Genomic DNA, 27,657 nt, shown 5'->3' on the forward strand with positions numbered 1-27,657 from the left:
CATTCTTAATTATGTTTTATATCGCGAATAATGGCACAACCTAATCCTGTTTTGCCTTTGATCTTTGTTTCCTGGAACGTGATTGGCTTACAGCACCCAATTAAACATAAAAAAGTACTGACATATCTTTTAAAAAATTGAAAGCAGGTATTATTTTTCTCCAAGAGACTCATTCTCCTGACTTATTATCTTTTGTCAAATCTACAAAGTGGATTTTGCACTCTATAGATAGCCCATCAGAAAGTAGAAAAAGGGGTCTCTATTTTGTTCCATAAAAATCTAAACACACAAATATTAGAGCAAGCTATAGACCCTTTGAGAAGATGGGTTATTGTTAAATTATCTATACAAAGATTACCAGTACTTTTAATATTTATGCACCAAATTCAGATTCACCTTAATTTCCATGTCCCTTTGATTTTAGCAAGAAATTTTAATGTCCCTTTAGATATCTTGCAAGATAGACACTCCAGCTCTAAAATTTTACCCACAGAGTCCTCTGTGACTATATCCTCACTGATCTTTCAATTACAATTCTCTGATCCATGGAGATTATTACATCCTACTTCCAAGAATTCACCTTTTTCTCTTCCCCACACAACAGTTTTCCAGACTTGATTATCCTATATAATAATTTGCACTTCCAACGTTTACGTCTGGATGCCTGGGTTCATAACATCCATAACCACTCATTGCCTGCCCTCGTGTCAAAACATAAGACGTCAGAGGGCGGAACAGTGAGAGGAAGGGAAGCCAGCGCCAGCCAGCCAGAGAACATTAAGGTACAAATCGAGGGGCGAAGAGAATCGCGGGAGAAATCGCCCCCCTCCCTCCCTCTCCTTGAGTGCTAGCCCGACCTGCGCTGGCCGCCCTCTTCTCGCAGTCCTTTGCCTGCTCCTCGCCTTCCTGCGTGCCGCCCAGAATTTAAAAGTTCTTTTACCTCGGGTTCCGGCGGCAGCAGTGAAAGGCGAGCAGGTTCGGCGCTTCACCCTACCTTCCCTGCTCTCTCAGCTCTGCCTCTGGTCCTGCCCTTGCGGAAACAGGAATGAGGGCATGACCAGAGGCAGAACTGAGAGAGAAGGGAAGGCAGGCTGGAATTGCCGAACCTGCTTTGCTTTCACGCTGCCAGTCCGGACCCCGAGGTAAGAACTTTAAATTCTGGGCGGCACGCAGGAAGGCAACGGGCAGCGGAGGACTGGGAGAAGAGGCGGCTAGCGCAGGTCAGGCTAGCACGTGGAGGAGAGGGAGGGAGGGGGGCTTGGAACTCTGAGGATAGGGAGGGGGCCTGGAACTCGGAGGAGAGGGGGAGGGAGGGAGCCTTGAACCGGAGAGAAGGGGGCTGGAACTCAGAGGAGAGGGGGGAAGGAGGGGACTCTGGACCTCGGAGGAGAGAGCGGGTGACCTGGAACTCGGGAGGAGTGGGGGCCAGGATGGAACTGTGAGGAGAGGGGGGAGGGAGGGGCCAGGCTGGAACTCAGAGGAGAGGGATGAGGGAGGGGGACCTAGAACTCAGAGGAGACAGGGGGGCCTGGAACTCAGAGGAAGGGAGGGGGCCCGAAACTCAGATGAGAGGGGGGAGGGAGGGGGCCAAGCTGGAACTCGAGGATAACCTTGCTAGCGCCCATTTCATTTGTGTGAGAAACGAGCCTTTTTTACTAGTTTTTATATATCCTCTCATTAGTTGACTCAATATTCTCCACTAATAATTTCACCAATAGTTATTTCAGATACACTCCAGTTCTCCTTAACCATAAATTGGCAATCATTAATGCCCTCTAAATCACCAATATGGAAACTTGACCCTAGTATCCTAGCAGAAGAGGAATCTGTCAAGCATATATCGTTCACTTATTGAATTTTTTCTTTATAACAATTTCTCTGATTTATCCATTACTACTTTTTGGGAGGCCTTTAAAGCTGCCCTCAAGAGGTGAAAAATTTCAATTAACGCTTTCAATAATAAAAAAAAAAAAAAGATAAGGAATTAATAATTCAGTTAGAAAATACATATATTAATAATGATAATCCAAGTATGCTTAATCAGCTATATCATTTCAAATTTTTCTCTTAATTTGATTTTCAGTAAAAGCACTGGCCAAGAATTGTTTGAAACTCAGGGTTAATACTATTCTGAGAAAGACAAAAGTAGTAATTATTAGCTAATTACCTGAAACGTAAAAGAACTAAAATACAAATATCAGCAATTTGACAATCTAAGAATAAGATTTCCAACTGCCCTAACTGATATTTTGCAATCTTTTCACTCATTCTTTCCCACATTATATTTCAAAAGCCCTCCATCTAATGCAGAACTAGATAAATTCCTTGCACAATTGGGCGAGCCCTATTTGGTCCTCTGCTACTGCGAATATGCTTCAACAACCTGTAACACAGGAAGAAATTTTTTTAAGGCTATTAAAAATATACATTCTGGGAAGCTCCTGGCCTCTGAAGAGATTCCCTAACGAGTTTTTTTTAATTTTCAAGAAAGAAATATCAAACATTATGCTTCAGTTTATACAGTTTCTTGCCCTTACTAATGCGTGCAATACTCATTTTTCAGATACAATTATAACAGTTAACCCAAAAACCAAATGAGGATCCTCTCCTTATACAAAATTCTCCTTACTAAATGTTGATGACAACATATACGTCTCTTTTTTTTTTTCACCTTCTCAAGTAGTTCATGCTAGCCTTTCTCCTGTAGTTGCAATGACACTCGATGCAGAGAAGGCATTTGACAGAGTAGAGTTAAATTATCTTTTTGCAGTCTGAAAATGGTTTGGAGCCCCTCTCAATTCATTCAAAAAATTCAAGTTCTAAATGCAAATCCGACTGCACAGGTTTTGACTAAAACATATTGTCTGACATTATATATCTTAAACGTGGCACTGGACAGGGTTGCCCATTTCTCTCCTTTCTTGTTTAACCACTTAGAACCCCTTCTCATTGCTCTCATATCTCACCCCTTAATTACTGGCAGTGCCATTAATGATTTGGAGGTTAAAACTTCAGCATATGCTGATGATTATCTTATATCTAACAAACCCAAACACTTCCATCCGTGCTGTATTTCAGCTTATCAAAACGTTCTCAATTTCTCAGGCTATAAGTCAACCAACAAAAACTGGGGTTCTCCCTCTCAATCACCTTGGTTCACTCTATTGACTCAGTCACTCAGACTCACCAGGTCTAAAGGGAAAATAAAATATTTGGGAATTGATTTAGATTATGATATGGATGACTCTAAAAACCAATAGCGATCATATTCTGACTTCCTCAAAAACCTATTACTTCATGGCACCCTCTACAATTGTCTGGTGGGAAGATGGAAACACTAAAGTGGTGGTAGTTCCTAAAGTCAGTTTTATTCTTATATGATCTTGATTCTTTTTCCCACTAAGTTTTATTTCACAAATTGATAAACATTTAGTTTTCTTTTAATGGAAATCTAAACAACCAAGAATTGTCCTTCAAAAACTAAAAAGTACACGATTTAACGGAGGTATGCTTTTCCAGATTTAATTACATATCCTAAAGTGTTTATTCCACAACAAGGATGTAACTGCTCTTTACTGCTACTGATTACACTCCCTTATGGTTACAGATAGAAGAAACAATTTCAAAATCTTGTAAACTACCCTATTTTAATTTCTAGTTCATGTAATACAAATCTATTAATGATCAAATCATAACATCTACTGTTAAAATATCTTATAGAATTTGGTAATCGTTTGTCTTCTCCAGTTAATTCTACCATTCATAAACAATATGGTACAGCCCACATATACTTATAAATAAATCTCCATTTATTGGAAAGATAGGATATGGACGTCAAGGACATCCTAGCTGAAGATAGTCGAACAGTCATATCATTTCCACTTCTTCAGGCTCGTTTCCAACTACAGCTTAATAAACTACTACAAATGGTTTCAATTATATCCATGGCCTACACGTGAAACAACATATAGGGCCCTGTTTACTAAGCCGCGTTCTAGGTGCATTAGCATTTTAATGCGTGTTAACTGTGTACGTGCCTACAATATTCCTATAGGTGCCTACACAACATGCGCACTAATTGTAGGCGTGTTAAAAAAACACTAATGCGCTTTAGTAACAGGGCCCCTCAGAATCATCTGCTTCAGAAGAACCTTCTATCTTTCAACTGAACAATCATCATCATCTATATATATAAAAGCGCACCACCAACGTTCCTAATGAAGCCTCACTTCCGTTTTGCATGGTGGTGTAGATATCCGGTTCATTCACGCGTGTTTCCCTACTCTCCCCCTGCCTCACAATGAGCTGCACTGCTTGAATGCAGGAGGACTTGAGGTGCTGAAATCGGTAGGGTCATAAAACAACACGGAGGCACATTCTTACCAGCATCAGCACACAATCCAGATCGCCAGCACACAATCCAGGACTTCTCTCCTCCCCACCCCAACAAATAACACAGCTTTAGAAGTAATTAAGAGAACGGCTAGCAAGTTCCCACGTTCATGCCCTCTGCCAAGAGCTAAAGCTTTTTCAACAAGCTGTCCAGCCCAGTGCTTCAAGGAAAAGGCACAGCTCAGGTTTCGTTCTCTGCCAGGGAGAGGTGAATGCAGGGAGGACTGCAGGTGCTGTGTTCTGTATGTTAGCTCAGGCAGGCACTAGGACCTAGAGGGCACTGTTTGGGGGCCGCTCTCCAGACCACAAAATTGTATATTCGCTGCTGCTGCTGCTGTGACTGATTCAGTGTCAGCTCTGCTCCCAACCTTAGGAGTCTGTGTTTCATTTACAGAGAGGCTAGCCTGTACAAGTATTCTTTCCACACACACTCTCGCAAACATACACACTATGAGGAAAACCTTGCTAGTGCCCGTTTTACTCTGAAACGGGCCTTTTTCACTAGTTTATAATAAAATTGTGTCTAACATATATAAAGACTATTACGTCTAAATCTCATAAACATGTTACAGGTTTACAAAAATCTTGGGAAAATGACACTGGTCAAATACTTACAGAAGAAAATTGGGCATATCTGGACCTCAGGGATAAAACCACTGGTTTTATCCCTGAAGCCATTGCTGCAATTGGCGTGATATATGACTAATAATCCAAACAATTTTCAATCTACTTGTTCACTCTCATATTTTATTATTCATTTATAAAATCTAGGTCACCATTGATTAATCTTCCAGATCACATGTATAAACTTTTTGATATTCTTTTATACATTGCACTAAAATTTATTTTGTCAAATTGGAAATCAGTGAAACTTATCAATGTTCACTCTGATGGCAATCAGTCCTGCTTTATCGGAAATTTGAATTCTCAATTGCAGGTTCTATAATAAGGAAAAGGAAACGCTGGTCTCCTATAGAGTCATATCTAAATAATATAACTACTAACTAGCCAGTGTATCTGTATGATATCTTTTTTCTTGTTATGACATTTATTTTATTTATTAGGATTGTTTACCGCCTTTTGAAGGAATTCACTCGAGGCATTGTACTGTAAGAATAGATCAAAGATGATCAATAGGCAATTACAGCAGTAAAAATATTTGAATAATGCAAAGTGTGGCATAGTATACCACTTACAATGTCAACACAATACATAAACAGAACATTTTAATTCATAGTGGAGGGATAAAGCAAAGATGGAACATATAGGAGCCCCTTTACTAGGGTGCGCTGAAAATGGGCTGCACTAGTGTAGATGCGTGTTTTGGGCGCACACAGATCCATTTTTCAGCGCGCCTGTAAAAAAGACCTTTTTTAAATGTTTGCCAAAAATGGACATGTGGCAAAATTAAAAATAGGTGCGTCCTTTTTGGGTCTGAGAGCTTACTGCTAGCCATTGACTAGCCATTGACAAGGTCTCTCGCGGTAATCTTGTGAGGTAATCGTCTACGAGCGTAGAATGATGATTACTGCCTGGTTTTTGCTGCACGCCAGAAAATAAAAATAATTTTGCTGCACACCATAGCGGACACACGTCAAAAATGAAATTACCACAAGGGCCACCTGGTCACCGGGCGGTAACTCAAAATTGACGTGTGTTGGGCACGCGTAGGCACCTGCGCGGCTTAGTAAAAGGGCCCCATAGATAGGTAAGGACTAAGAAGCGTAGAAAGTAAGGTGACTGATTTAAAGAAAGTTGCACATGAGGTCAGAGAGATGGTTAAGTATTATTTCAGCTAGGGTAGGAGTGGATAATAATTGCGTGCTGCAGTTTGTGCAGAACGAGGTCACTCCTGTGTGTGTGAGTGAGACTAACAAGTTAGTTACCTTCTTCCATTAAAGGCCTGGTTGAAGAGCCAAGCTTTCACCTGCTTCCTAAAGTAGAGATAATCTTGTATTAAGCAGCGCATAGGAGCCAACTTTTCAGAATTATTGGGGGTGCTAAGCCCAGTAGAAATAACCCTTTCTTGGACACATACAAGGAATTTTCTGAATATTGGGGGTGCTCAAGCACCCACAGAGTTGGCTCCTATGAAGCAGAGCCTTTCAAGCAGTGCATTCCAAAATGTGGGGGCTACTCCAGGGAAGGCTCGCTTGCGAGTATCACATTGTGTCTTTCATTGTTGTTATTTTTTTTGAAAAATCAATAAAATTATCATCAGGGAAAAAAAACAAAATTGTGGAATCATAATTTTTGTATGCAAATATCTGTCTACTTTCTCAACCCCTTCTCCTTTTTCATCCCACTTAAATGTTAATTTTTTCAAATGCTGCTTGACATAAAAATGAATTTGACACCCTTGATTTACCATATTTTCTGCACTGTTAATTTTGTACTAAGTGGTCTGCTAATATTTATGGGTTTATTTTTCCCTACGTAGTTAGGTGATTCATCAGTGATGGTAACAGCGGTGAGCAAAACAAAGCCCTCACCATCTCAGTTCATGCCTTTAGTGGTAAGTACCAGCTGTATAATATATTCCTTCTAAGCGTCTAAATTTAAAATGCTTCTTTAATATTGGGATTAGTTTTTATTTAAAATGTATCATTTTTAAAAGGTTATATTGATTTTGTTTAGTTACTTATAGCGCTATTAACCATACGTTCAGTTGCAGAGCAAAAATCACATAAAGGTTAGGTTAAAAATCCAGGCATAAGCCGAATCTTTAAAACCTTTACTAGATCAGTATTTTTCAAACTACTTCTAGAGTACCTGTTAGCCAGTCTGGTTTTCAGTATATTCCCAGTGAATATGCATGAAATGGTTCTTCATTCACGGTTTCCATTGCATGCAGATCTTTTTCATGTATATGTAATTGTGGATATCTCCCCCCACCACGTGGTATACTTTATATCTTCTCTTTCACAACAGCACGTGTGCACTCTAAGGGGCAGAAATACGTATCCTGATTAGCCCACTAGGGGTTACCCAGTTGCTTGATCTACTGCTGCCGCTACACCTGAAGGAACTTTGTGCAGAGTTCTACATTTCGTAAGCAGTAGCAGCAGCTGCAGCACAAAGGGTGGCTCTCTCTCCCTTCCTGCTAACAGCGATCAAGAGGAGGAGGTGCAAGGCTTCATTTTCCATCTCTTCTGCCATCTTGGCCTCCAGCTGTTCCCTTGAACCATGCAGGCCTCCATACAGCCAGCCCTTTAAAGGAATAGTCAGGCCTAGGATAGCAGAAGAGGATGGAAATACTTTAAAATTAATAGGAGGAAATATTTTTTCACTCAACGAATAGTTAAGCTCTGGAACTCTTTCCAGAGGATGTGGTAACAGCAGTTAGGGTATCTGGGTTTAAAAAAAAGTTTGGACAAGTTCCTGGAGGAAAAGTCTGTAGTCTGCTATTGAGACAGATATGGAGAAGCAACTTCTTGCCCTGGGATTTGTAGCATGGAATATTGTTACTATTTGGGTTTCTGCCAGATACTTGTGACCTGGCTTAGCCACTCTTGGAAACAGAATGTTGGGCAAGATGGACCATTGGTCTGACCCAGTATGGCTATTTTTTTTTTAATTATTTTGCAAAACATTTTCCATTAGTATATAAGATAAATACTTAAAGCAAAACAGACATATATTTACTGTATTTAAACAGCAGTTAGTGGAATAAAGCAATAAACAAAAGAAAAACATTGATAGTCTTCTTTAGACCACAAAAATGGAGGAGGGGTTAACAGATATTCAGGAGATAAACCACCAACAATATTCTTAAGCATATGTAGCTTTGCACAAACTATCCAGACCTTAATTCATAATCTCAATCCTTGACCTCAAGTTGCCACCAGTTTCTTAGATTCTACAAAAATTCTTAATTGGTCAGGATTGAAGAAGATATATTTGATTCCTAAATATTTTATAACACATTTACAAGGATAATTTAGAAAAAATGCGGCACCTAATGCCAAAACATCCTTCCTAATAGCAAGAAAAGCTCTTCTTCTTTCCTGTGTTTGTTTAGTTACGTCCATATACATCCAAATCTTTTCACCATTAAACAAGGATTTGGAATTTCTAAAGAATAAGCGTTTGACCGCTTCTAAATCTTGTTCGAATATAAAAGAAACAATTAAAGTCATACGTTCGGAAACCTCTGACATAGATGATTCTAACAATTGAGTAACATCCAAATTTAATTGCTCTTTTCTTCTTTCTTGAATTTCTGCTTCAAAATCTGTATCCGTTTTTTTTCTTTTTTGGAATGTAATAGATTCTATTAATTGGTGGAATATGTTCAAGAGAAAATTTCAAAACTTCAGTTAGGTATTTCTTGAACACATCCAGGAGAGAAATCCCTAAGGATTTAGGAAAATTTAAAAGACGCAAGTTCAATCTGCGATTATAATTTTCCATCTGTTCTATTTTCCTGTGAATAAACTGTTTATCTTTTATAGTCATTGTGGAAAATTCTTGTAGTTTTTTAACTTCATTTTTGATCTCTAGCATTTGATTATCAGAATCTTTCTTAACTCCATCTAGGGATTTAGAAAGTGAATCAATAGTACTCACTAATACAGCAATTTCTCCAGTTGAACTAGTGGATGCTTGTAGATTTAGGCACTGAAATATGAACTAAGTGTATTCTAAATCTAGGGACCGATTATAGAATACACTTAGTAGGAACTGATTTCAGCGCCAATTTTTTTTTTTTAATGTGCCATATATATAGAATCTCCTCCATAATAGGTGTTAACGAGTTTGTGTTGTCAAGATATAACAGTACAATGTGAGAAGGGAGAGAGTATTACAACAAAAACTTTGGTGTTCATTTTCATAAGGTGAACCAATATGAGACGATAGACAAAAAGAAGGAAAGGTGATAGTAACAGTTTCAGCTTTGTCTAGGTTATGGCAGAACAGATACGTCCGATACAGCAGATTCTGCTATTGAAACATTTCTGCTTTAACAGGGAGAGGAAGACACAGCTGAATAGCTGAAAGTGTTTCAGAAAGTATTTTGAAATTTAAATGGCCTATATAATGAATATAAAAAAATGAAGGAATCTGAACTAAATTGAGAAGACCCAATTTAAATGGGAGGAATGTGGAGACCCAAAGAGTTCTGAGGCATAGAAGTGGTACAAGACTAGAATAGGGCCAGTAAATCCCAGAGATGAAAGTATATGCATATTGGTGATGGTACTGATAGCAGGAGAGGTCTAGGAAAATGAGACACCAGGCTTGGGCTGAGGAGTCTTAAACAAATAATCCAGAATCATAACTGCTCAGGATAGACCAACAGGGGTAACATGGGTGTGAGGTGTGTTCCTGGGATTGTTGGGGGGGTGGGTCTATCATTCAATTAAAATATTGTAATCTGGTGTCATTAAACCATAATTCATTTGTGCTTTTAGGTTGATTATCGTCAGAAAGCTGCCGCAGCAGGAAGGATACCAACCAACTATCTCAGAAGAGAACTTGGGTCTACTGACAAGGAAATCTTGACAAGCAGAATAATAGGTACAACTAATCGTCAAAAATGTCGCCAAGTGTATTCTGTGCAAGGTTTCAGATTTATGGCTGTTTGGGTAATATTTAACCTTTTTGTCTTGCTGTATACTCCTGGAAATACTAAGGACCCTGTTTACTAAGATGCGCTATAGGTGCACTAAGTTTTTAGCACGCACTAACACTAGAGACACCCATTGGTGCACTCATGCTCCCTTTGCAGTTGTGTGCTATGGATTTTGCATGCACAATTTGCAGAATTCCACCTTAACGCCAGTTAACACCAATTATAGCCAATAATTGGTTAACACCAATTATAGCCAATAATTGGTTAACACCAATTATAGCCAATAATTGGTTAACACCAATTATAGCCAATAATTGGTTAACACCAATTATAGCCAATAATTGGTTAACACTAATTAACAGCTAATTATTATACAAGGGTTAAGCAAAAAGTAATGCTTCCACTTTCATAATTCATCAATAGATGGCAGCACTGACATGCTACATGTGTTCACTTCCTTCACCTCAGTTGACAAGAAATGTCTGTGTGAAGAGGCTGTTTTGTTGTTGCTTGTCAAATAGAAGCATGCAATTAATGCTCATCGGTGCAATTTAAGCCACTGCTGTAATAGAATGAAGGAGTCCCTTCAACTGAAATTCACCACCACATTCAGATTGTTTATGGTGATGACTCTGATGTGAGTAAGGTGCATCACTGGGCCAAAACATTTAAAGATTGTGGATTGGGAGGGGCTGATTTTGTGTGATCAAAAACAAAGTGGACAACCTGTGACAGCAATGGATGAGTCTCACACAAGAAAGGTTGATGAACTCATAAAGGACCTTCAGAGGATTACTCAAGGCTTTTCATTGCAACCTTGAAAGCTTTTAAAGAATGATTTAAGAAGAATTTGGAAGCACAAGAAGGAAATTTGTTGCAACCTGACAATACTAGGCTTCACACAGCACGAAACAGCAGTCTTACGCCAGCCATTTGGCCCAGACTTAGCACTGTGCAATTTCCTTCTTTTTCCAAAATTAAAGTAATACCTTCAGGAGCATCTGTTTGACTCAAATGAAGAGGTGGAAAGGACTGTGAGGAACTGGTTTAAAATATGAGATGTGCAGTTCCTTTACAATGGCTTTCAAAAGTTTTGTCTGTTGTTAGCAGAAATGTGTGGCTAATCGTGGCAGTTATGTAGAAAAGTAAATATATACATTCAGAGCAAGTTTCAAGCATTTTCATTTTTTATTCAGTACGTTATCTTCATTTAAACAAAAGTTATGGAGGCGGAGGCATTACTTTTCATTTAACCCTCCTATTAAGTTAGGCGCACACTTAGTACTGTTCTATCACTTGCTCGTGCAACTTTGCATGCTAAGCTTAAAATTGTTCGTGCAAGTGTATAGAACTAGTGGGGTTGTTTCTTGGATTGACCAAGTTAGTCCTGACCTAAACTCTATCGAAATGTTGTAATGAGCTGAAGCAAGCCATTCATAAGAAGAGCCCTCAAGTGTCTGAAAGGAGAACAGGACAAAATTCCTCAAGGGCAATGTGAGGGGCTGATCAACAGCTAAAATAAACATTTAGCTGAAGTTATTTCTGCAGAAGGAAGTGCCACCAGATAAAGAATGAAAGGTTCATGAACTTTTTTTGATTCAGGGATACTTACTGTTGATTTTTTTTCCTTTTTAAATAAGTAATTCAGAATATATTTTGATTATTTCATAGAGTTATATTTCTGTTGTCATTATTTAGATTAGGATCTAATCATATTATAAGGTGTTGAAAAGCACAGGCTATCCTGAGGAGTTCACAGCACGGTATATGACATACTTTCAGTTTGTGGCCCATGGGGAAGGAGAAGGTGAAGATTCAGGAGTGACTTGACTTGTCAGCTCTTAGAAAGTGGGTTCTTTAAGCTCTGATTAGTAATTGTATACAAGGTTTTCCCCCCTTGTAGTACATGAGAATTGGGCATTGCATTTTTTTTGTCGCTTTGCTGCATTTGTAACTATACACTTAACCCTATAAATGTTTTACAGATCGTTCAATTCGGCCCCTTTTCCCAGCAGGCTACTTCTATGATACGCAGGTGGGTTATGTGAAACATATCTTCTATATGTTGCTTTAATCCTTATGGAGATATTCAGAAATTCAGAAGGGTTCTATCTCCAGAGTGTTTGTTTTTTAAGTTGATGGTTATTTGTAGATTTATAGGTACAGCAATGTTAAAGGATCTCTGCAGAATCATTTTAGTTCTCAGCAGGCCGCTCCTCTGTGTTCTCACCTGCACTAATATTTATAGTTTTGTTTTCTAAGTTTATAATTGAAAACAAATTTGTGATTTTCTACAGTTAAGGACTCCAATTGATTACAACACCCTGGAAATGGTCAAGGAATCCAGGTTTTGCCATAGAATAGTTGTCCTATTGCCAGCCTCCTAAGCTGTTTGCCATTATTACTGTCTTCATGCTGTTCCCCGTCCAATCATCATCTGCTTCTGCAATCATTCTTCTTCCTTCTCTCCTCGCCTTACTTTCACCCACCCCTTCCAAAACGGCTTTTCCCCTCAAAGCATTTGATGCTACCACTGTTGCGATTTTCTTTTGGCTTTTGCAACGGTATATCAAGCTTTCATAGTAAACATAAACAATATCAGTTGTCTTCCACTGTAACCCATCTTAACAGCTCTTTATTTGCTCACTTAAAAGTTAAATCTATAACTGAGCACATAAATTATAGGTTCTTTGAGTGCGTAAGCACACAGAAAAGTGGCTGTTAGGAGTTAACCAGATAAAACAACAAATAGTGGACTAAATCAACCCTCCAGTCTTCAGCTTACTGCTTAATGCAAAGTGGAGGAAAAGACCTCAGACATCTGTAACACAGTATCGCTGCCTCTAGTTTTTTTCAGAGGCTAATAACTGCTAAGCCAGATCTAGACACAATCATTGGTCTAAAATTATTCATTATTGCATTTTTTTTTTCAAAAGTCTATTTTTTTCTATTAAAGTGGGATAAATACAGCACTTGTCTTCAGAAAGTGATCCCAACAAGTCCCATTTCACCTTAGTTTCATCAGGGGATCTTAAGGTGCTGGACTAAATTAATGTCCTGACATGGAAACCAATTAGAAATGCACTACACCTATTCTATATGAGTGCTATAGCACGCACCTGCAAGGGGTGTACACACAGGTGGAGTGTGGGAGGGTTATGAGCAGGGCTTTACATGTCACACTTAGGTTCATCAATGTGGGTTTACGTTAGTATTTATAACAGAATACAGGTACCCAGATGCCATTATAGAATAGAGGCTCCCCATGCAGCATTGGGGAGCCTACAAGGGGGCACACACTTTAAGGGGGCAATTCATTCTATGACTGTATGGCATGAAGGGTACAGGAGAAGGACAGATCAGGTCCTGCTTCGTAAAATTGGAAATGGGGGGAGAGCTGGAAATTAGAGGCTGGGAAAGTATAAAGTAAAATCTGCTGAAAGATGGGAAGCTGTTTTCAGTCTAGAAGGGTTCCACATGGGAGACTTATTTAGGGCCACTTTTACAAAACTGTGCTACCGATTCTTGGTGCGGCAAATGAGAGGAATCCCATTCAATTCCTAGGGGCTTCCAATGGGATTCCTCTCATTTGCTGTGCGGGAATCGCTAGCACGGCTTTGTAAAAGAAGCCCTTAGTAAGCTGTTCAGGCTGAGAGTGGGTCTCAAAGTGGTGGGTTGGGTTACAAACATATGCATCTCTGTACTGGGACATCAAACCCAGATTTTATGCTGCTTATCCCAGGAATACTGTTAATAGATAGTGGCAATACTCTACCGTGATTTAAAATAACTACAAACACATACACCAGTAGAAGTGGGAGTATCAGATGCGTGGATATTCTGATTTACTTCAGGGACAGTCTCATATGGTCACCAGGACAATATATCACACCAATCACGGGTGTATCCTTCCTCTGTGACAGTTGTAATCATCAACTGACCCCCTCCTTCCACTATTTAATTTTTTTTGTCTGTTTTATATTTCTTCTTTCTAATATTACTACTTTTTTTTTTAATATTCCACTACTTATGTGTATGCTTTATGCCAAATTCGCTGACTCCTATATCGATCCAAAAAGTCAACGGTGTTTGTTGTGATACACGGTTATTGCAGTAATTACACGCCCTTACACTGGGCGTCCACAGACAGCCATTGTTTAATTCAGACGGCCATCATTAACAGTTAAGATGGCTATTGTTTGGGGCAAAAAGTATGGTCGCCCGAGCCATGAACAATTAAGCTCAGAGTGAAGACGGCCATAGTTAAGTGTGGACGCCCAGTGTAAGGGCGTGTAATTACTGCAATAACCGTGTATCACAACAAACACTGTTGACATTTTTGGATCAATATAGGAGTCAGCAAATTTGGCATAAAGCATGTACATAAGTAGTGGAATAATTAAAAAAGAAAAAAAAAAGAAGTAATATTAGAAAGAAGATCTGTGGCATTTTTGTATAGAGACAAACTGAGAAAATTTGAAGAGTAGTCAGTTGCTTGGCAGTTAAGTTTCAATAATGAAAATCAGAATTAGCACTAGTGGGAACACAAGTACAGGAGCAGTACATCTACTTTTCAGTTGTTTATTGCCCACCAATCCAAGGAACAATTCCTTCTCTTGGTGGATTATATCAATCATATGTAGAAAAAAGTAATAAAATACAGATGCATAAAAAATAAACACTTTCATTAAATACAGAGCTTCTAATCAGAAACTGATAAATCTTCTAAAGGCAAGGAATGATGTGGTCATTTGACAGCTACAGCCCATAATGAGCCTTGCAACTGCATTTTATACAAGGTATAGAGTTCTCATTGAGAACCAAGTAATTCAATAAAACCTGTTTCAGCAATCTACCCAATACAAAACTAATGCTTGTGGGACAGTCTGAAAATCAAGTTTTACCAAACAACTTAATTTTTACAGCACGCATAGTTTAAAGAACCTGAGTGAGCTATGAGCTCTCATTTACAGCAAAGTATCAGGAAACAACTCTCTGACTTCTAAGAACTGTCCAGTCAATACTCAAAATGGTAAAGAACCCCCTCCATGTGAGATCCATAGGAAATCTCAGAATCACAGATTTGAATAATATTAAGCAAAAGCCAATTCTACCAGTTTGCCTTCAAACCAGATTACTTTAGAAGGGTATCCATCATATCCTGAACTGGTAAAATCAACTGACTATCATCTGCCTTTATATAGTAAAATCTGTGTGTATGTATGTATGTCTGTATATATGTGTATTTATATGTATATAGATATATGTTAATACAATTTAGCTCCTGAAGCACCTGACTCAAAGGAGCAGTGTGTAAATTTAAATATGAGTGATTAAACATGAGCCTTGAAAAAACCCTGATGAAAAAGAACGCCAGTCGGAAGATAAATTGCCCCAAATAAACCTAGAACATATGCTCACTCAGGTATAATTCAAACCAATTTATGGCCACCTCTTCCCAACCTATATCTCATAACCTATTAATCCACCACTTCACAATCTAAGTGTCAAAAGCAGATGAAATGTCTGAAGCAATTATTCATAATGATATATTGTCAGTATGTTAATGTTTATTCAATACTTGATATACCGTCCAATTAACAGACTTTCTGAGCAGTTTACAATATAAAAAAGAGCAAAAAAAAAACCAAAGAGAGGAAATACAAAAACCAATGTAGCAGCAGAAACCAGCAATGCCCCCTGCGTACTGACCTGAAATGTAAAAGAGCTTTTCCGTAACTTTTTAAGGTAATCATCAATAGAAATAAAACATGGAAAAGAAAATAAGATGATACCTTTTTTATTGGACATAACTTAATACATTTCTTGATTAGCTTTCTGATATTCTTACTGAAGGGGGTAGCTCAGAATTAATGAAGTCGGGAGCTGTGAGTTCCTTTTCATTGGATATGTCAGGGGTTCCCAAATCTGTCCTGGGGAAACCTCAGCCAGTCAGGTTTTCAGGATATCCACAATGAATATTCATGACATTTGCACAGTATGTGCAAATTGATATCATCAATATTCGTTGTGAATATCCTGAAAACCTTGGGGTTCCCCCAGGACAGGTTTGGGCATCACTGGGCTATGTAATCGGATACAGATGATATTCCGATCATAATGCTTGTAAAATTTTAAAATTCAGTGCAAGTTGTTTGAAACTCAACAATTGCTTCCCATACAAGCATGATGGCTCAGTAAAGGTGTAACTATTATATTTCTGGCAGCTGTATTCCACAAAATCTGGTTTATGAAATAATTTAGAAATACCTAAGTAAAGCAAATAGCAATACTCAAACTGTGAAAGAATTATAGCCTAACAGTTATTCTAAATGGATACCTGAAAGGAGGTCATAATAGATCGTAGTTGCCTTAAAAATAATTTTCTTGACCAGATTTTTCTGTGCCTGAAATGGTAAACTAAAATACAGTATTGTTTCCAAAACCTGAACTGTGAGAAGTTTATTATTAAACAGAGACCCAACATGGTTGTGTTTTGGCGAGCATGCCTACATCGTGGCGAGTGTGCCTACATGGAGGTCAAAAACTTGTTCATGGAGCAGTCAGTAACCAAGTACCGCCAGGATTATATCAGTCAAAAATGAACTGTCACAGTGGTTTAATTAATTTGTGAGATGATGGCAGGTCGCCTCTCACAAAGAGCATGTGGTATTCCCTTTTATTTTTTTTTTAATTTATAGTTAAAACAAGTGTATTGAACATTATAAAGAAAAAAAGCAAGCAATCAAACAAACAAATGTTCAGCATATTACAGTGGCAGCCCAGACCCACACTCCCCTCCTGTCCCCCAGTAAACTGAAACTATCGAACAAGAACTATGGAAGAACAAAAAGAAACTTCCCACCAAACCCAACAAGAAACTACTTCACCCAAAGAAACCACACAGGGCTGTCTACTCTCCCCAGATTTTTTTTTTAATTTATATTATACCTACACAATATAACAAATACTCTGTAATATACCTCTTCTAACATGTAATAGATTTTAATGCTTTCTTATTATTTTTGTCTTCCACCAGATCATTTGTAATCTACTAGCTGTGGATGGTGTCATTGAACCTGATATCCTTGCAATTAATGGAGGTAAAGAAAAACCAACCAAAAAAACTAAATAGCATGACTGAATATACAGGCAATGTGGTTTTATATATTGTTAAATTATAGATGAACAATGAGAGATTCATAGAATTGGCTCTAAAGTGCTTTATTCCCATGAAATCTTGCTTGTCCCTCTAGTCTTGTTCTTGCTGCTGTACGGGTGAAGTATGTTCCTTTTTTTGGAACAGACTCTTCATATGTTTGACACTGCAAAGCAGCTTGGGACTTTCTTTAAGCACTACAGAAGGTTATAGCGTCTTTGATTAGTAAACAGTCAAGCCCAAATACAAAACTGTGTTTTCTGTAAACCCCTTCTTTTATCTTTAATGCACTTCCTAATCCTATATTTTCTAGCAAGAATAAGGAAATGGTTGGTTGGCTTGATGTATATTCACTGTTTGCCAGATACTATCAAGAGCAATCTGCATGAATTTAACCTGGTTAATGATACCTGATCTGGTGGATGTTGGTCTCACAAAATAGAACCAAAAGGCATGCCCTCCTCATAATGGGGCTTTGTTCATGTCTTTAAATATAGTGAAAAACAATTTATAACAAAATGATTTATTTTTTAGCCTCTGCAGCTCTTGCACTGTCAGACATACCATGGAATGGACCTATTGGTAAGTAAATATTTTAAAATCAGTGCTTATACTTATGAAGTAATATTAATCCAGTGCTTTCCAGAATTTGCAGCCAGTATGATGCTATTGTAACCGTCGATAGTTGGCGTGATCCCAAACGATGACCTAAACAAAAATAGCAGACTTTCACTCCCCCCTCTTTTTCCTCAACTACTGTGCCCCTCTCCCACCTTCTAACTGACTCAAAGCAGGAGCAGTAGTCAGGCAAGGTTTTTGAGTCCGTGTTCACTCTCGAATCCAGGTCCACTTCACAGGTTTCTGATCTAAGAGGGAGACTTTGCAGGAGTAGAAAGTGGGGCTAATGTGGGCCAACTTGTGCTGCCATTTGCAGATTGGAGGGGAGGGAGGAATAGATTAGATGCAAGTGAATTGTAGCGCCCATGATTTTTACTTCTCATTTTATAACTGATTTGGGAACCATTGTATTAATCTTAATGTAAACATAGAATTGTAGACTAGATGTATCTAACCTAGACTAGACGTGTCTACCCTATGATTTTCTACACTGTTGACACAAGCTAAAAAAGCTTGAGCAATGTTTAAATGCTTATCAATTCAGCTTAAGTGCCTAAAGTTTTAGTGCAGTGGCTGAGAACCTGGGGAACTGGGTTCAGTTCCCATTGCAGCTCCTTGACTCTGGTCAAGCCACTTAACACTTCTTTGCTACAGGTACAAACTAAGGGTCAATATTAAGTCGTTGATGGTTTTATTTGGCCGGCAGTGGCAAAATCTCCGGATATTTCAATTCCAGGCTATGTCCGGACACCAGCATTGAATATCAGTTCTGGGCTATGTCGTACATCGGCATGAATATCTACTACTACTACTTATCATTTCTATAGTGCTACTAGATGTACGCAGCGCTGTACCTTGAACATGATATACATAGCCAATAAAATTACTTGGTTAAGTTCTCACACTCCACCACTGTTTCTTCTCTCTTCTTATCCACTATGTTACCAAACTGTCAATGAAGCTGTTTCTTCCTATAATGCTGTTCTCTGTTCTGGACACATTTGCTGCTCCCATTCCTGTTCTGTAAAATGTACCAAACCCCAGCCTTGGCTGACCTCCAGAATCCACAAACCTCTGTTCCTGTGACCGATCTGCTTGAACACCTTTGGCAAAAATCCTGTGCCCATACTGACTTTATACATTTCAAATTCTTGCTGACCTATTTCCAGTTGGCTCTTTCACTTGCCAAACAAGACTACTAACATCCATTTCAAATTCAAATCAATTCTTGTATACTGCAAATATCCCCTTTCCAGGGTTCAGTGGCAGTTTATATTCTAAGTGGAGACAAAAACAAATAGTGTTAGTGTGAGGTTTGAGAAACATTAGAGGCCATTGGATTAATGCATGAGACTAAAAACATTAAGAAAAGGATAATGGATGATACTAGGACTGAAAACAATAAGAAACAGCATAAGAAATGGCAAGTCAAATGCAAAGAGGGACTTTGAAAAAAAAGATTTCGTTGGAGGCAAAAACATAGTAAAATGTTTTAGGTAAATTAAAAGCAAGAAGCCAGCAAAAGAATCAGTTGGTCCGCTAGATGACCGAGGGGTAATAGGGGCAGTCAGGAAGACAAAGCCATAGTGGAGGGATAAATTATTCTTTGCTTGGGTCTTCACTGAGCAAAATTTGGGAAAGATACTGGTGCCAGAAATGGTATTCAAAGCTGACTAGGCAGCGAAACTGAATGAAATGCAAGATGTAATGCGGCAATTTGACAAACTGAAGAGTATCAAATTGCCTGGACCGGATGGTATTCATCCAAGAGTACTGATGGAATTGAAAAATGAACTTGCGGAACTATTGTTATTCTTAAACCTCCATTATCCCAACTGCAGAGGACTTAAATACAAATCTATACATACATCTAGCTTTTCATACATCTGCACACAACTATGGAATGAATTGCCGATCACCATAAAAACGACACATGGCTTGACAACCTTCCGGAAATTACTGAAGACTTACTTGTTCAAAAAGACGTACAGAAAGGATCCCCCATAACGAACTGACTCCTAAACTTCACCAGATACAACTTTTATGGATCTCTCCTAATTTGTTTATTTTAATTACATCCTCATTACTGAATATTATATCTCGTCCTGATATCACTATGTTATGTTTTTCTATGTATCCACTTCTAACCCTACATGATATTCTTATGCATCTTATTTGTAACAATTCTGAAATTCATATTCCGGTAACATGATTGCCATGATTTTCTTATGCACCTTATCTATATCTATATTCTGAAATTCTTATTCCAGTAATGTGATTGTTTGTTGTAATATATTGTAAGCCCAAGTGAGCCTGCAAATAGGTGGGAAAATGTGGGATAGCAATTGCAGCAAATAATAATAAGTAAGTATCTTTAAAATCAAGCATGGTACTGGAAGATTGGAGGGTGTCCAATGTAATGCTATTTTTTAAAAAAGGTTCCAGAGGAGATCTGGAAAATTATAGACCGGTGAGCATAATGTTTATTGCCGGCAAAATGGGTACAGACTATTATAAGAACAAAATTACAGAGCATATTCAAAAAGCATGGATTATGAGACAAAGCCAACATGGACTTAGTGAAGGGAAATCTTGCTCCCAAGATATTACATTTCTTTGAAGGGGTGATGTAAACATGTGGATAAAGGTGAGTCGTTGATTATTGTGTATCTGGATTTTCAAAAGGCATTTGCAAAGTACCTCATGAAAGACTCCAGAGGAAATTGGAAAGTCATGGGATAGGAGGTAGTGTTCTATTTTGGATTAAAAATAGGTTAATACAGAGAGTAGGGTTAAATGATTAGTATTCTCATGGAGACGGTAGATAGTGGTGGTTCCCAGGAGTCTGTGCTGAGACTGCGCTTTTTAACATATTTATAATGATCTAGAGATGGAGTAACTAGTGAGGTAATTAAATTTGCTGATGACACAAAGTTATTCAAAGTTTGTTAAATTGCAAGTGGATTGTGAAAAATTACAAGAGGACCTTACGAGAATGAGAGACTGGGCGTGCAAATGACGTTTAATGTGAGCAAGTACAAAGTGATGCATTTGGGAACAAGGAACCAGAAGTATAGCTGCGTAATTAAAGGTTCCACATTAGGAGTCACCGACCAGGAGAGGGATCTAGACGATGATATATTGAAACTCTCTGCTCAGTGTGCGGTGGTGGATAAGAAAGCAAATAGAATGTTATGTATTTTTAGGAAAGGAATGGAAAACAAAAATGAGGATGTTATAATGCATTTGTATTGCTCTATGGTGCGACTGCACCTTGAATATTGTGTGCCATTCTGGTCACCGCATCTTAAAAAAGATATGTTGGAATTAGAAAAGGTACAGAGAAGGGCAACAAAAATGATAAAGGGGATGGGACAACTTCTCTTTGAGGAAAGGCTAAAGCGGCTAGGGCTCTTCAGCTTGAAGAAAAGACAGCTGAGGGGAGATATGATAGAGGTTTGTAAAATAATGAGTGGAGTGGAACGGGTACACGTGAATCACTTGTTACTTTTTCCAAAATACTAGGACTAGGGGGCACGCAATGGAGCTACAAAGTAGTAAATTTAAAATGAATCAGAGAAAATATTTCCTCACTCAATGTGTAATTACACTCTGGAAATGGTTGCCAGAGAATGTAGTAAAAGCAGTTAGCTTAGAAGGGTTTAAAAAAGGTTTGGCTAGCTTCCTGAAAGAAAAGTCCATAAGCCATTATGAAAATGGATGTGGGGAAAATTCATTGTTTATTTCTAGGATAAGCAGCATAAAATGTATTGTACTGTTTTGGGATCATGCCAGGTACTTGTAACCTGTATTGGCCACTGTTCAAGATTCTGGGCTTGTTGGACCTTCGTTCTGTCCCAGTATGATTTGCATTTTTTTTCTGAAACTGACACTTAATACCAAGAAATAGAACAAGTGAGATAGGACTAACATTTGGACTAGTAGTGCGAAGGCTTTTTGGTCAAAGAATGATCTGACTAGATGTAGCTGTCTCATTTTGAATAGTATTTTCTTCCATAGCTGGTTAATATGGGAAGCAAAGGTGAGTGAAGAGTCAAGCAAGACCTCTAATACTCTGGTTTCAGATTCGACTGTAAAGATTTGACCATTGGTCAAAGATATTGATGATGAGACCTCCACTCTGATTTTGGAACCACAGGACCTTGTTTTTTTGCGCATTCAATTTCAGTTTATTGATCAGGGCCTAGGTGCTGACAGCAGTCATACCATTCGCTACAGACTGTTGGATCTATGTTTGATGCTGTCACTGGTAAGAGAAGCAGGATGTCATCCACATAGTTCATTAAGTCCCAGGTGTAGTGAGAGATGACATAAAGAGATTGAACAGGATAGGTGAGAGGGGAGATCCTGTGGGAGACCAAAAGTTGGAAAGTTGGTTGTTTTGCTTGACAGAATACCTTGAAAGGAATTCGCTGAACCATTTGAACACAGTCCCTGTTATTCCTATCTGATCCAGGCGTTCAAGTAGCAGTGTTTGGTCAACTGCATCGAATGCCGCCAATATATCGAATTGGAGAAGAATTATTTGCATAGATGTTGTTTGCCATATGTAGTTAGAACTAGCAGCAATGTTTCCGTACTATGTGACGATCCGAAGCCAAATTGTGACCAGTGTAAAACAGAAAACCTTTCCAGATATAAGAGAGATGTTTACTAATGTAGGTTTCTAATACTTAAGTAAAATGGGGTATGCTTGCCACTGGACGGTAGTTTGCAGGCGATGTTATGTCTAGCCCAGATTCCTTCAGTAGTGGAGTGAGAACAATTTTGCCCATGTCAGGAGGAAGAGAGCCAGTTTTTAACAGTTCATTGAGATTATCGAGTAGCCTGTTTACTGTTTCCGTATGAATGGATTTGAGTAGGTGTTTTGGGCATTGATCCAGGGAGCAGTCGGCTCAGAAGCATTTCAACAGCATTGATCTTACATCCTCAACTGTTAGTGGTTGAAAAGATTCACAGTTTTGGTCAGTTTTGAGTCCTTTGTTTGTAGAATCTCCAACGATTAAGATTGAGGTACGGGTTTGGGCTATTTTCCTTGCTGGAGTTGCTTTAGATAGTTCGGACCTAATTTGGATGATCTTATTGGTGAAATGATCAGCTAGGTCTTGAGTGGTGGGACATGTTTTATGTGAATGTTCATCCTTATTAGTGGAAGCTAGTGTTTTAACTAAGGAGAAATGTTTTTTGTTGTCAGGATCATCTTGACCTATTAGGCTGCTAGTATTGGCGTTTTGAGTCAGCTACCTTCTTTTTGTAGCATTGGAAGGCTGACTTTCATTGGATTATCAGTAGTATCTTGTTCTTTCTCCATTGGTTTCCAGGAGTCAACATTCCTTTTTTAGGATTGATAGTTCCTCTGTAAACCATTTGATTAACTCTTGGCTCAATCCTCGCTGTCTCTTGCCACACTGAACACTCTCCTCAAAGCACCTCAACCCTCCCCCTTCATTTGTCTCCTGACTATGATGGAGTACTTCCATGACAAGGTTCACAAGATTAGATTAACCTTGAGTTCTCAACCAAGTTGCCTCCATTTTGCCTACCCCCCCCCCCCCCCCTCGATTCTCTCAACCTTTCTTCATCCCCTGCCACATTTTCTTCCTTTTCTAAAATCACTGAAGAGGAAACTGCACATCATTTTTTTCTTCGGGTCTTGAATATGTATACGGTAGAGAAAAGAGGAGGTGGTGATAATGATACAGACATTAAGTACTTGAAGATATTAATATACAAACAAATCTCTTCAGAGACATAGGGACGGTTGAGCTAGAGGACGTGAATTGAGATTGCAGGGAGGTAGACTTAGGAGCAACGTCAGGAAACTGCACAGAGAGGGTAGTGTACACATGGAACGCTGTTTCGTAGAGGTGGTAGTCAAAGATGGTGAGTGAATTCAAAAATGTGTGGGACAGACATGGGATTCCTAAATAAAGAGGATGGAAATACAAAATGGCTGTTGAGGTATTATGTTGGGCAAGAGTGGTAGGAAAGGCCAAAGCTGGACAGACATCTATGGCAAAAGGCTGGTGAACATTCAGCAACTCCGGTGTTGTAGATCACATTGTCACGTGGTGCAAGTGAGGGTGCTGTGCAGCTCAGGAAGGAGGGAAAGACATCTTGACTGATAAGTTGAATACTGTCAGCAATATTTGGGTTGATAAATGGTTATAACCAATCCTTGTTTTGCTGCCTATGAGGAGCATAATCGAAAGGGACGCCCAAGTTTCGCTGAGGACGTCCTCACAAAACGTCCTGATGGAGGGGCGGGGAAACCCGTATTATTGAAACAAGATGGACAGCCATCTTTCGTTTCTATAATAAGGCCTGGGACACCCAAATCCTGAAATCCTTAGAGATGATCGTCCCTAGACTTGGTCGTTTCTGTTTTTCGGCGATAATGGAAACCAAGGACGCCTGTCTCAGAAATGACCAAATGCAAGCCCTTTGGTCGTGGGAGGAGCCAGCATTCGTAGTGCACTGGTCCCCCTGACATGCCAGGACACCAACCGGGCACCCTAGGGGGGCACTGCAGTGGACTTCACAAATTGCTCTCAGGTACATAGCTCCTTACCTTGTGTGCTGAGCCCCCCCCCAAATCCCCCCCCCAAAAAAAACCCCACTACCCACAACTGTACACCACTACCATAGCCCTTATGGGTGAAGGGGGACACTTAGATGTGAGTACAGTGGGTTTCTGGTGGGTTTTGGATGGCTCACATTTACCACCACAAGTGTAACAGGTAGGGGGGGGATGGGCCTGGGTCCGCTTGCCGAGGGGGTTAGTGACCACTGGAGGAGTAAGGGGAGGTCATCCCCGATTCTCTCTGATGGTCATCTGGTCATTTTGGGCACCTTTTTGTGCTTGGTCGTAAAAAAAACCAGGGCCAGGTAAAGTCGTCCAAGTGCTCGTGAGGGACGCCCCCTTTTTTTTCCATTAAGGGTCAAGGACGTCCATGTGATAGGCACGCCCAAGTCCCGCCTCTTCCAGCATGCCCCCATGAACTTTGGTCGTCCCTGCGACGGAAAGCAATTGGGGATGTCCAAAATCAGCTTTCGATTATACCGATTTGGGCGACCCTGTGAGAAGGACGCCCATCTTCCGATTTGTGTCATTTACTTTATGTGCATGACATATATTGTACCATTGTCGCTACGCTCACATTAGACCTCTCCTTGAGTCACTTTCTTGGCCTCCAATCTGTTTCTGCATGCAGTACAAACTCCTCTTATTGACTTACAGCTCCTCAGTATCTCTCCATTGTTATCTCTCCCTGCACCCCTGTCTGGGAATTCCGTTCATTGGGTAACTCTCTCTTATCTATACCCTTCTGTGCACTGCCAACTCCAGACTCGTTCCTTTTATCTTTCTGAACCATGTGCCTGGAATAGACATACTGAATCGATACCTCAAGCTCCATCTCTGGCCATATTCAAATCTAGGCGAAATGCCCACCTTTTTGAGGCTGCTTTTAATTCCTAACTTCTATTCCCCTATTTATTACCCATGTCTGTTATAATCATTTTCACAGTAAGTAATTTCCTAATCTCATATTTGTCTGTTTGTCCATCTAGAATAGATTGTAAGCTCTTTTGAGCAGGGTACTGTCTCACACATGTTTAGTGTACAACGCTGCTTATGTCTAGTAGCACTAAAAAATGATTTAGTAGTAGTAACTTAACCAGACAAGTTAAACTGGATAAAGATAGGACTGTTTTATCTTGTTAAATTCTGAATATTGACAATTAACTGGATGAGTGCTCACTCCACCCACAGACCTCCACAAAATAGCTGGCTTCAGCTTAGGTGCTAACCAGGTGGCACTATTTGGTTAAGTGCTGCTGATTATTAACCCTGGACAAGCGATTTAAATGCCCAGGAGCCAGTTCCTGGATATTTAAATTGCTTTGAATATCAGTCCCTTAGATCAGCGTTTTTTCAACTAGTGTACCACAGGAGTTTGGGGTCATTTTAGTAGCGGGATTTAATCATTTGTGCCAGAATGGCCACGGACCTCTCTCCCTTTTTTGTCTCTCTTGACCCCTCTTCCCCCCCCCCCCTTCTTCTGTAGTGATCGGTGGCAGCAGGCAATGATTTAAATAGTCTTCTAGTGCCAACCCCAGAGTCTTCTCTCTGATATACCTTACCATTTCTGCATAGGCAGGAAGTATCTGAGAAGGCTTGGGTTGGTGCCAGCAGTTAGAGTACTATATTTAGTTATGGAAGCTATATGTTGGAGAGGATAGAGAAAGAGAGAGGCAACCCAAATGCTTTGGGGACTGTACCAAAAACCTATGAAAAAAGGCATATATAGAGAGCTAAAGAAGAGACGGGATATGGTTGGAGACTTTCAAATCTCTATAAGATATTTATAAATTCACAAGAAGCAAATGTTTTTCAAGGGAAGAGAAGTTCTAGAACTAGAGATGATGATAAACTCCTAGGAGGTAGATTAAGGGGTCATCATGAGAAACTCTCACAGGGAGGGTAGAGAAAGCAAAACTGATAACAGAATTTCTAAAAGCATAGAATTAAATATTGTTTCATTTGATTTAATAATTTGATATACTGTTTATTACAGCTGTTTAGAACTGTTTTACAATAAAAATAACATTTACAAAAATTTAACAAAGACTATAACACAATATATATCAAACAAAAACAATATTCAAATCAAATTGTAACAAACAAAAATGAGATCATAAGCAGAAACAAAAATATCAGATTATATGCAGAAGCAAAAGAACTTAAGAACAGTCATCAAACGTATTCTCAAAAATCCAGGTTTTCAACACTTTATGAAAGCCACAACTGTTCACATCAGCAGAAGAAGGATGTAATGTGCACTGCTTGAATATTTTACTGTTGCAATTGTTTGTTGTCTAAATTTGGGTTACACTTACTGTACACAGCCTTGGGTGGATTTCTGAAAAAGGTAGTAAATAAATCCAAATAATTAAATGGAAGCATTCCCTTTTAAACAGTTTTATAATTGATAAGGCAGAAATAGGAAGCAGGTATCCCTTATCAAAAGATAAAAATGCATATTCAGTAAAATACAGTAATTTATGTACTGATAGTATGCCTAAATATTTATTTATTTGCTTTATTTATATCCCACCTTTATCTAAGATGGGTCACAATAGTCACATACATGGTCCTAGACATTTAACCATCTCTAAGCATATGATGATGAAACATTATCAATAAAATGTCAGTAACTGCAGGAATACAAATAAGTACCTGTATATAATATGTAAGCCACATTGAGCCTGCTATGAGTGGGAAAGTGTGGGGTACAAATGTAACAAAAAAAAAAAAAAAAGAGAAAAAAAATGGCAGTATCCCCAAAGAGAGGAAAAAACCCAAAAAACAGATAAGTCCTCATGAAGCTGAAAAGGCCATTACAAATAGATGCGTTTTTAGCAACCTCTTGAATTGTCGAGTGTCTGTACATGATCTCAGGTATCCAGATAGGGCATTCCATAAGGATGGGGCAGCAATAGAGAAGGCCCATAGTTTTGTCTCTATGTAGTTATATAACTTCACGAAAGGTAAACAGAACTGATGGAACACCTCAGATCTCAGTGGTGATTTTGGTTTGTATGATTGCAGTGCAGTTCGAAAGTAGGCTGGAATAGTCCAAATATACATTGAGTCACTACAAGAGTCTTGAACTGAACTCTGTACATGACACAGAATAAGATCTGTACACAGCAATGTAGAAGATAACAGAAAAAAACTGATTGGTCCATTCAGCCTGCCCATTTGTACCTCCCCTGTTTTGTTATCATGGTCCTCCCTCAGTCTGTGCTTTTCTTCTTCTATGCCAGTAAGGTCCCTGTGGCTATCCCATGCATCCTTGAATTTGTTCGTTCAACTTCTACTAGAAGT

General features: G+C 39.0%; 1 protein-coding gene across 1 annotated transcript in view; it reads left to right on the forward strand.

Moving 5' to 3' along the window:
* The window catches only part of PNPT1 (polyribonucleotide nucleotidyltransferase 1), a 162,675-nt gene that overhangs the window by 1,857 nt on the left and 133,161 nt on the right, over window positions 1-27,657 (forward strand). Inside the window, exons 3-7 of the mRNA XM_030196210.1 lie at window positions 6,833-6,907; window positions 9,807-9,912; window positions 11,953-12,002; window positions 17,007-17,070; window positions 17,661-17,708. Of these exons, the coding sequence (XP_030052070.1) occupies window positions 6,833-6,907; window positions 9,807-9,912; window positions 11,953-12,002; window positions 17,007-17,070; window positions 17,661-17,708 (343 nt within the window). The remainder of the gene's footprint in view (window positions 1-6,832; window positions 6,908-9,806; window positions 9,913-11,952; window positions 12,003-17,006; window positions 17,071-17,660; window positions 17,709-27,657) is intronic.

This window comes from Microcaecilia unicolor, chromosome 3 (assembly GCF_901765095.1).
Source record: "Microcaecilia unicolor chromosome 3, aMicUni1.1, whole genome shotgun sequence".
Classification (NCBI taxonomy): domain Eukaryota; kingdom Metazoa; phylum Chordata; class Amphibia; order Gymnophiona; family Siphonopidae; genus Microcaecilia; species Microcaecilia unicolor.